At 48.6% G+C, this 11,063-nt stretch overlaps 1 protein-coding gene across 1 annotated transcript in view; it reads left to right on the forward strand.

Annotated features, from left to right (window-relative positions):
- The window catches only part of AATF (apoptosis antagonizing transcription factor), a 102,477-nt gene extending 95,946 nt beyond the window's left edge, over nt 1-6,531 (forward strand). The window contains exon 12 of the mRNA XM_061142718.1: nt 6,244-6,531. Coding sequence (XP_060998701.1) covers nt 6,244-6,307 — 64 coding nt within the window. The 3' untranslated portion in view covers nt 6,308-6,531. The remainder of the gene's footprint in view (nt 1-6,243) is intronic.
- Nucleotides 6,532-11,063: the final 4,532 nt, after the last annotated feature.

An 11,063-nucleotide genomic window follows, 5' to 3' on the forward strand; every position in this document is an offset into this window, starting at 1 on the left:
GGTGACGACAGAGCCTACCCTGCACGCCTGGGCCTCCTGGACCATCCAGACCCGTGAGGTGGGCTCAGAGGGTGCAGACACTGACTCGGGCCCCTGAAGGGCTTAGAGGGGTCCTGCCCGGCTGGCAGGAGAAGCCCAGCCTTGTCATAGTGGGACGGAGTGTTTGTTTCCACCTGGAAAAGACCAGACTTAGTTAGGAGAAGACAGCAGTAGTTGAAATGCTGCCCCAGGGAATAGCTGTCCCTTCGGCTCTAGATGGCCGGACCATGGGTGGGAGTCCCAAAGTGGCAGAGGGGGGCCCAGCCGGAGGAAGAGTGTTCCCACATCTTCAAATGGAGTGGGTTGTCCCAACAGAGTGACTCCACATGATCACCTTCCCAACCTAGCTTCTGCCAAAGTCATTCCTGTTTTGATAATCCTGCAAAAACCTAACAGATAGGCATTTACATGTATGTTGTGAATCTGTTATACCTGTGTGTTACACTCTGAGGCCAAGGAACCATCCTCACCTGATACAGGTTCATAAGCTTCCACAGCACTAACAAGTAAAATGTTTTTGAAACACAGACATAAACAAAATCCTGCATCAGTAACATCACCAATAATTATTAAAAGCGCATCTGCCGTCAGCAACCACTGTGGTTAATGTGAGTTTCTGCTCCGGCCGTGTCTGTCCTGACACAACGATTTGGGTTCAGTCAAGGTTCTGCTGGACAGGAGCACTATTGCGATCAGAGCCTAGACTCACGTTCCCTTTGTGCACTTCATCATCCTTGGATTCGCAAGTGTGTGTCTAAGACATGGAGCCCCGCAGAAGCACGCGCACAGGCCCTTCGGTGTGCAGGGCCGAGGAGGGGATTACCAGGGAGGGTGGGCCCTTGTGGACGCATCTTATATATTTAAGGAGGAACTCTCCTGCCTCACCCCCAGTGAAGCAACTGATGAGCAGTCTCAAATTAATCAAGAACAAATTCTGCATACAGTTTTAATCAGGAAGGCAGCGGTTATCTCCACTGGCACCTTGGGAAGAATGGCTGGAGTCCCGGCATGTCGTACTTGCCGGGACCAGGAGGTACTTTTGGAGGTTGTGCGGGTTTCTTCAGGGTGCAGTGTCCTGGCTGCTTTCTCCTCTGCCTGCTTTTAAGGTCACAGGGCCAGGTGGGTGTAGCTTGGAGGTGTCCGGGCCAGAAGAGGAGAGTCGGGTGTCTGGGGTGTGGCCAGCGCAAGCTCCTTTGGTCCCAGGTGCTGCGAGCTCCTGGCCTCATTGACCGCACCCCTGCCCAGATCTCTGTGGGCTCAGGTGCGCCTCTGTCCCGGGCTGTGCCGCAGTCGGCGAGGAGTGCGTGCGGCTGGGCTGCACCTTGACACACGTCCACCCCCGTTTCATTTAGGGCCCCTTTGAGCCTTGCCCGCCACTCAAGGGATAGCATCTCACAGCCAGCTTGACTGGGCACACTTGGGTCTCTTCACATCACATAATAAATAGGCTGAGTTCTAGTACACACACATATACACACACACACATACATTCTGTCTTTATGGAAAATGGCTACTAATCCATGATCATTTTTTTCCAGAAACAGGTTTTATGATAATATAGTAAAAATATTAAATTAGAAAATGCCTCACTAAGGGTTATAAAACCTTACTACACTAGAGATAGGTAATTATCCCCTCTACAGCCTAAATGACAGTTTAAAAGAAATAAAAATGTTAGTGCTCATTACTTGCTTTTGTAGGTTGCAATAAAGGGTAAGTTAAATTTTAATTCAAGGAAGAGCCCCTGCTATCGACCTTCTACCTTAGGTCCAAGTCCTGTTAATTACTCTGTGGGTTATTCTCCTGCATGATACCCCCATTAATACATTTCCTACAGTGGACGTTCCCACTGGCCATTGAGGCCGAGAGTGTGGGGGGCAGGGTAACAAAGGGGGGAAGGCATTTCAGCTCAGTGATTCAAATCTGGACTCTTAATGTGGTAGGGAGCAGGAATTATGTATTAAGGAAAAAAAACTTCATTATGCATAGCCTTAAGGGGACCTCAAGTATTAAACTACTCGCTTACCCTGGAGAATCGGATGGAGACAAGGTTAACCTGAAGGATTGATAGTTCAGCTTCTCTGCGTGGCTAAATCCTGGTTGAGAGAGATGCTGGGGCCGGGGTGGGGCAGGCTCTGCAGCAGACGGCGGGCTGGCCCTCTGTCTCAGCATGGCTTTTCCTTTCCCAATTGTGTCTTTGGTTTTGTTTCCTGGCTCTGGGAGGGGACCCGCGTGTGCCCTGTTTCCTTCCAGGTCCTCTGCCCTCCCCGAGCCCTGGCCCCGGGCTGAGCACTCGCCTGGGTTGGGGGCACCGCTCAGAACTCACCCCACTCCCACCTCAGTCTTCCTCCTGTGCCACGCAGACATCTTCCCCTGGGAAAGGAGACGCAGGGAGGTGGCAGGAATCAATTTCCAGCTCTTTCCTGCAGCGGTCCTGGCCAAGTGGAGTTGCAGGTTCCCCTCCTCCCTTGCCTTTCACAGTTGTCCTCACTGGACACGAAGCCCCTCCTTGCCCCGGAGTGGGGGAACCTCACAAAAGGAGCAGTCAACATATCAGGGCAGGGATTGCGACCCACCGGGACCCGGGACCAGGTAACAGAGCCCTGACGGGCAGGTGGCTCCCAGGTCTTTATTCTCAGCAGGATTGCAGGAGAACCTAATTGAGTTGTCAGCTGATAGATCATTAAAACTAATTTTTGGTGGGAGATCACTCTGAGATTAGGGGGAAACGGCGGTTAATTCAGCAGGAATTAGAAGAACTGAGTGTCGTTGCTGTAACAAAACTCTCCCTTTCCCACATCTACTTGTTTTCATGGCAAGGTTTCTCATCACTGATGGCTACAAAAGCTAAAAAGTAGGATAGAATCACTGCTGAACCTCCTTTCATTCTAGTGATAAATAATATTCATCCCTGGAATGGGAATGGAGGGGGAAGCCTCATGCATATCATTAAGAGATAATTTCCAGTAACATTTTACACAAATTAAAAATTTACCAAAATTATACCAAACTTTATTATATTGTTATCGTATATATCAGTTGTATCCTAATAATAATTACAGTGATAACACAGTCCAGAAGTATAATTTTTCAAAATTAACTTAGAGCTTTATGGTCCCAAGAAATTAAAATATTTTTGTTTCAACTTTTTAAATTTCAAAAAGTGCATCAATTTGTATCCTTATTTTTGTGGCTAAAAAGTATCATAGAGTAATCAATAAAAGACTTTCAAGCATAAATCAATTATATTAAGACAAAAACCTATAGGGAAAAATCAAATGGAAATCCAAGTTTAAGAAGAAAAGGATGCTGTAAAATTTCCAAGTTAACGAGTTTGTTTACGTGTTGTTTAAATGAGCGGTGATGGATATCAGATCAGTATGGCACATAGGTTCCATGGGGTGTATTACAAATGGGATGCAAGAGTTTTATTTTAAAAGTTAGTATGCACAATTTTCTGATAATTATATCCTTTGTGCCTATTACATTTATCGAGAAAAATTTTATGTCAATTTAAAAATATGTGCAGGGGCTGCGGGATTTTGGAGAGTTGTGTTAGGGGCCGTGCAGAGAGGCTGAGGACCGAACCACAGACCCCACCTTCATGGCCGTGTTTTTCCCACCTCCGCCCCAGGCAGGGCCTCTACAGGGAAGAAGGGCCGGGAGCTGAGCTGAGCCGCTGGAGTTTAGAGGTCTTCATCCTAATCATGCTCTTGGACCCCAGGAGGGTCAGCTTTGTCCATCTCTAGAGCCTTTGGAGTCGGGGCTGAGGGTCGTGGACAATGGGTAGGAGATGGGAACAGAAAAGTCGCTGAGAAGTCTGTCACCACCTTCTTGGTGAGAGATGGTAGGCTCTGAAATGAAGGTGCCGGGAGCAGCAGGGATGTCTGAGATACTTTGAGGGTGAAAACAGTCCCTCATTGGTGGTTGTGGGTGAAGGAGGACTTGGAATTGAAATTGCTTGGGGATTCTCAGGTGGGAATAATCCCTGACTTGTATTTTTTCTCTCTTTGCTGTAAAAAATATTTTAAGAATCCAGACCACTCTGCTGTCCAGGTTGCTTTGCCATGAATAGCTGCATATGTTTGTCTGCCTTGCCCACCTGAGTGTGAAATGATGTTCTATCAAAACACGGGTTTCAGCATCTCCGTCTCTGCTCCTGACACGTGAACCCTGCTGCGGGCAGTGACTGCCGCGTAGCCCCAGTAGTTCACTGATGTTGCGGCGTGGAAAGGAAGCATTTGCTCAGTGGTAATGATGGGTCTGGTGCGGGCAAGGCTGGAAGGAGTGATCATGAAGGGCTCTGTGGCGATGTGCCTCCACAGCCTTAAAGCCACACCATCCTCTTTGTCATGGTGACCCTCCCCTTAACACCGTTTAATTTCTTTGTGGAAATGGCCAGAGAGACTTGCACTTATTGGCAGGTAGGCAGGCCATTGCGTGAGCAAGTCATGCCTGGGCAGGGCAGGGTTGTCTTCTGTGTGATGGAGCCGGTGATTTAGAAGCCACTGCCTCCAGAAGGAGGCTGCCTGCCTGTTATTTGCATGTGGTCTGAAGCCGCCTGCCCCCTTGAGCACACGTGCGGGGCTGAGCCGGGCAGATGTGTATCGCTCAGGAACAAAAGAGACCCTGCAGCTCCGGGCGAACCGCAGCCTTTGTCGTTGGCCCAGGGATACCATGGTCAGCTGAGGGTACCGGCAGGTTCTTGCCATAACATTCCTATAATAATATGGGAGACCCACTGTTTTCTGGCCACACTTTCCCTGCCTGCCTCATGGTCCCCAGCATGACAAGGTTAGTTTACATTCACTGCTTCAGTGGTTCTTTCTTTAAGACTTTTCCCGGTTTTAAAAGTTTCAATATGCTATTTCTGTTGCTGGGGTTTCTAATCAGAGTACCTCTGTTGGGCTTCCCAGGTGGCTCTGATGGTAAAGAATCTGCCTGCAATGCAGGAGACTTGGGTTCAGTCCAGGTCGGGAAGATCTCCTGGAGAAGGGGACGGCTACCCACTCCAGTATTCTTGCCTGGAGAATTCCATGGACAGAGGAGCTTGGTGGGCTGCAGTTCTCGGGGTCGCAAAGAGTCGGACATGACTGAGCGACTAACACTTCGCTGTTGGTACCCAGAACTGCAGCAGGGTGAATTCAAACAGATTCGTGAGATTTTTGTGTTGAAATGTGGCTGGACCAGTAATAGCTGTCTGGAGCATGGGGAGTTTTTTGCTCTTTGTTTTGAAAATCAGATTTGCTCATGATGACTCTCAGGTAATGAGAGCACTTCTACCAGCCAGCCTGTCAAGGATGGCAGGTTTTGGCTTTTGACAACATAAACAGAGTGAGCATAGCTTTCTCCCAAGGTCATTTACTCACTGGTGTGTGACCTCTGCCCTGTGCCTGCCCTCCTTCCCTGAGGGTACAGGTTTGGTCCCTGCCCCCCTGTGGTGTGACCCGCCTGGAGGCTCGTGGCTCCTCACGTCTCTGCAGGGAGACCCGGCCCTCCTCCCAGGGAAGAGTTCTGGGGCTGCTGGGGCCCAGGGCCCTTGACCACCCTGCCGGGCGGTGGCAAAAGCACAAGTGACAGGTCATTTATTCATTTTCAAGGACCCAAGACCCTGGCATTTAGGGTTGTTTTTTGTTTTAACATCAAACCCAAATTTAGAAATAAATTAACCAATCAAATTACTTATTCGACGGAGGACAGTGGAAGGGTGGGGTTCAGGGAAGGGCCCCTGTGGCCGAGCAGCTGCATGTGTGCTGGTAATTGGAATCTTGTTGCTGGGTCATTTTCATTGTTTTTCAAGTACTGCCAAGTCCAGGAAAATGTATGAAAACTAAATTATATCCTCTACATCCCATGTCTGATTGAATCCTCCTAGTTGGCAGTCTCATACATCCTATTAAAATATTCAATCTTGTTTTCTTACTTGAAGAGCCTGTCTGTAAAGGGCAAACTTATAGAAAACTGGTTCCCTGGAGACAGGGTATCCAGCCACGCCGGACTATTTACATATTCTGCTGTTTGGCCGCTTCCAGGTTCTTTCCCTCCTCTGTGTTTGTGAAGAAGAGCTGTGGGATGCATTTTTAATTACGCAGCTGTGTTTTCAATTGAAGACTCAGATTGGGGTGTTTCCCAGCTTCTGGGTTCTTTCCTAACCTTGAAAAGTTAAACCAATGCATTAACCAGTTTGTTTCATTTGTCTTCCAGGACAGAGCTGTATCGATCCCTTTTTGGCCAACTCAACCCCCGTGATGACGGCCATGGGGCCTGACGGCGCCCGTCTTTCCAGCTCGAGGCCTGAGACTGGGCCACTGCACACCCTGTCCTGGTGGAGGAAGCTGTGGGCTATAATCCTGGGAATGTGCGCGGTCCAGAACATGGCCTGAGGCGGCCCAGGAAGCCTGTCCCCATCGTGCTTCCGAGAACAAAGGACACGCCCCCCACTCCCCACCCAACGGCCTTGAACCACCACAAATAAAGAGTATTTTTACTGTTGCAGCAGCCACACGTGATTCCTTCAGCAGCACCGAGTGAGTGGTCAGCTCCCGCAGGGCGGCAGGCTCTTTGTTTCCCCAGCCCTGTGGCCTTCTCTCACAATATAAAATTTCACAGAAGGGGGACTTCCCCAGGAGTCCAGTGGTTAAGACTCCGCCTTCCGATGCAGGGGTGGTGGGTTCGATCCCTGGTGAGGGAACTTCAGTCCCACATGCCTCAGGGTACAGTCAAACATTCTAAAAAATAAACGAACCCAGGATTTTAAAAAAAACAACTTCACGAAAGGAGTAACTGCGGGGCAGACACCACTCAGGTAGGGGATGTTCAGCGGTCGACTGCGGCTCTGAGGGGCAGGCACACCCGCCCACGAAGCCTGTCAGCCGGCCCCGTGGAGTGTGTGTCTGTCGTTCTCAACAGCAGTCTGACTTCCTTGTTTCCTCTTTTCACCCATGAAGGTTCTTCCTGAGCCTTTTCCGTTCTCACCATTCCTAAATCACTTTATTAAAGATCAGCTCTGGTGTAAATCCAGCAGGAGGAAGTGATTCACTTGTTTTTCCTCCAAAGGTCAAAAGCTGAAAGTTAAACCCCCATAAGGGGGATTTACTGGCCTGCTGTGGTCAGTATGCAGTGAGATGATCTTGCGTAAGTAATGTGTATGTGCCCAGCGAGGCTGACCATCTCCCGGGTCCTGTGCCTGCATCTGTAGAGCTGTGGGATTAAAGGAATGTTGACTCCAGGCATCTGAGGGCAGTTGTGGTTAATAACTAGTCATTGTTTTTACAGAGCCAGGTTTTGGTATTGTTTCAAAATGTCAAAACCAAGTGACAGATTGTTGCGCCCAGGTTATCCTTGGGCACGTTATCCCACGTTATCCTTGACTAGGTGTCCAGGAACCCAGGACACAGCGCCTCGAGGCTGGACTCCAAATGCAGTGAGTCCGGAATGCAGTCTGCACTAGTATTAGCATTAACGCGAGCATCGGCTGGGCTTGGGGTGGGGCAGAGGCGGGGAGGAGGACGGTTTCTCTGTCTCTCAGTAACTGGACCTTGGTACGTCCTGATCTGTTTTCCTCCTCTTGGTAAGTTACCCCTTGGACTTGACTGTCAGAAAAATGTTTAATTGTTAGTGTGTCTCCAGTTACTTAAAAGATCAATCAACAAAAATAGAAGGTTTCCGTCACTTTCACTCCCTTCAAAATGATCACTTTTAAAAATAGAGATCATCCACCCCGTCCCTCTAACTTGAGGATCCTGGATAACGCGTGTTAGAACAGCAGGTGAGTAATCTCCACTGGCCACCCAGCGCAGACCCACGCTTCCTAAAGAGAGAGAACCTTTGTCGTAGTCACTGTCCAATGAAGAAGAAGGTTTAAACAGGTACTTCAAAATATTTGGAGTCCATCATATTTAATTAGAATGAATTAAAAGCCAAAGAGATGAGAAAGAGTAGACAGAATTTTCAGTTAAGGGAGGCTTGCATTTTAAAATTCAGAAGACCACCCTCCTTCCAGCCAAGAATAAATTGGATACTATTTTAATAGACACGGATACTGCAATTCAGTATCTGTTACCAGAAAGATTAGTTGATTGATTTGCATTTTAATAAAACTAATACTTTACATTTTGGTGGCTAATGCTGATTTTGAAATGAGTCGAGAACCATTATCAAAGAGTTACAATCCGGGGCCCTTTTTCAGTGTTGACTGAAGCATTTCTCCCTTTTGTGTGAAGTTTGCTTATTTCCTTTTCATCCATTTTGACTCCTCCTTGCATGGCCCTCCTAAGCCACAGCCCCTGAAGACACCACCAGAGGCGTGAGGAAGCCGCAGCACCCACCCGGCCCAGGTTTGCGCGTGGGGCCATAAGCAGGCCGTGGGTTTTTCCCTTCAGGTTGGAGAAGATAAGGCTGCTCTCTTGTCTTAGTTTATTTCACGTCAAAAATTACAGAAACGTGGAAGGAACAAATGAAAATAAGATTTGTCTATAATCCCATACTTTGGTCACCTGATGCAAAGAGCCAACTCTGGAAAAGACCCTGATGCTGGGAAAGATTGAAGGCAAAATGAGAAGGGGGCGACAAGAGGATGAGATGGTTGGATGGCATCACCGACTCAATGGACATGAGTTTGAGCAAACTCCAGGAGATACTGAAGGACAGGGAAGCCTGGCGTGCTACAGTCCAAGGGGTCGCGAGACATGACTTAGTGACTGAACAACAACAGAAATTATCCCTCCACTCAAAAAGATCCCCTTCTCGTTGTTAACCTGTGTTCCTTCATCACCCTCGTCTGTATATAGATGCTGTGGTACCCAGTGGCCTCCGCTCGGGATGGGGGGGTTGCGTTCCAGGGAGCAGTGCAGGTGGAAGACTAGTCTGTCCTTCTGGACTGTTTGAAATGTTACCCTTTTAAATTAAAAAAAAAAAAAAATGTTGCCCTTTTAAAAACAGCAAAAACACAGTGCCTGCGTCCCCCCCCCCACCTAATATACATACTCCACCCACTGAGAACCACCCATAGGCTGCGTTCTGCATTTTAATAGTAGTAGTACAAGAGAAGGTTGTTTCCACGTTTCTAAAGATCTCACTGAAGTATTTTAATTGCTAACTAATAATTCCATTAGTCTTTGCCTACTAAACCAAATCCCCCTCTTGTTGAACACTTAAACTGTTACAATTGTTTGCTATTATGAATACTGTTTCAGGAGACTATTCCTGCATAAAGCTTCTTTGTTGTCTTTTGAAATTACTGTTTTTCTTGGCATGGATCTTTGGGAGTAAAATGAACCAAGTGAATGAGTCCAAATACTTTGAAGGCTCTGACAGAGGCTTGTTCTAGGGCCCACCCGCTTCTCACCTGCTGTAGGCTGGGCCGTCTGCAGTGAAGGGTGTTGAGAGGCAGAGAGGAGGTTGGCCCTGGACTCTGATCCTGGGGTTTATTTCTTGCTCCCCAGGGAGCCCTTGAAATCAGCGTCCTCCTCGGGGAGGATTAAAGAGCTGCGGCCTGTCATGAGCTCTGAGATGCTCCAGTGAAAGATGGTGGATAAATAGGAAGTGACACTAGCCTCTCCCTCCCCGGCCCCGTGTCCGTTTTCTGGCTGCAGGATCACACACACGCTGCTCCCCCATCTCCCCACTGGCTTCCTGCTCTTGCTACTTTCAGCGCTTTCATCCCGGGGGTCTCTGGTGTGTTTTCCTCGCCTTGCATGCGTTTGTGTTCCTCCCCACACTGCCTTAAGGGTGTAGCCAGACTTTCCATGGTCACCGGCCAAGAACGCTTGTTGAGCATTGTTCGGGAACCCCGAGAGCCCACAGAACACCCGAGAACGTCAGTTCTGACAAGTTAAGAAATTCTGCGTCTCCAGTATAGGAAAGTCGCTTCCTTTCAGTGGTTGAGTTTCCGGGTCTCCACATACGACTCGTCCGGGATTACTGCCTCTTTGCCTCTTAGCATTTCATCCACAGGGAGCTGACTGAGGCTCAGGGGATCCGAACCTTCCCCACCATGGTGCGGTCACCGTGCACGTGAGACACCAAGATCCGTGCCTCCCTGGGCCAGGCTCACAGGTGACGCAGCGACCCCTCAGAGGCGAAGGGTGTCAGGGGGCAGCCTGAGGTTCCAGCTACAGAAGTGTGGGTGTTCGGTGCCAGGGCGGATGGCTCCCCTCTCCTGACATCCTATGGGCTGCACTTGGCGTTCGAGAAAGGCATGTACAAGCAATGAGCCTTGTCTAAAGTGAATGAACTTTGTGTTCTGCCTCTGAGTTTGTGTTTTTAATTCGTGTGTGGGTGTGTTTGTACTGGGGGAGGGGGCCAGTTGTGCCAGGAATTAAGTTGAACTTGCCTTGGTCATTCTTTCTGTTTAAATCTTATCTGTCTCACTTTCTCTTTTTTTTCCTTTCTCTTTCTTCATAACATTTCAAAAATAATTGCCAGTAATTTGGTAAGTTCATTAACTAATCCTTAAGTCCTGGGGATCCATATCACCCTGCTGACTTGCATATATTCAATTTGTTCAACAGCTGTGTTGATGAAGCCCTCATTACCTGCTCCTTGTCTGGAGAGGAGAGGGATGGTATAAATGCCGAGTGAGTATGCCTTATCTAACTTTTGTTTTTCTTGTCTGTCTATAGATTTCCTTTACCGGCCCCTTCTTGCCCATCATGTGGGGTCTGCCAATAAAGTCATCGCCTCAGCGGCATTTATATTCCTGAGACGTTTGCTCGGTTTATTTCCCTGGTCCAAGGTTCTCAGTTCATTTGTTGAGGTCAAGGACACTGAATTCTCAGGAAAGAAAATTTAAAAGAATGGAGAGAGAGAGAGAAAAAAAAAAAAAAAACAATCCCAGATTACTGATAGGGAAGAAAAGGAATCTAAGGTACCCAGCAGGACCGGTAACACATAAAGATCCCTGCCCAGCCTCCGCCCGCTGCATCTGCCTCTTTATGGCGGGGCTGGAAGTGAGCCTGGGTGCCCTGGGCCGGCAGGCTCCCCGCCCCGTGGTGCTGGCTGCTTCTGCCGCCTGATCTCCCCTC

Source organism: Dama dama, chromosome 5 (assembly GCF_033118175.1).
Source record: "Dama dama isolate Ldn47 chromosome 5, ASM3311817v1, whole genome shotgun sequence".
In the NCBI taxonomy this organism is placed as follows: domain Eukaryota; kingdom Metazoa; phylum Chordata; class Mammalia; order Artiodactyla; family Cervidae; genus Dama; species Dama dama.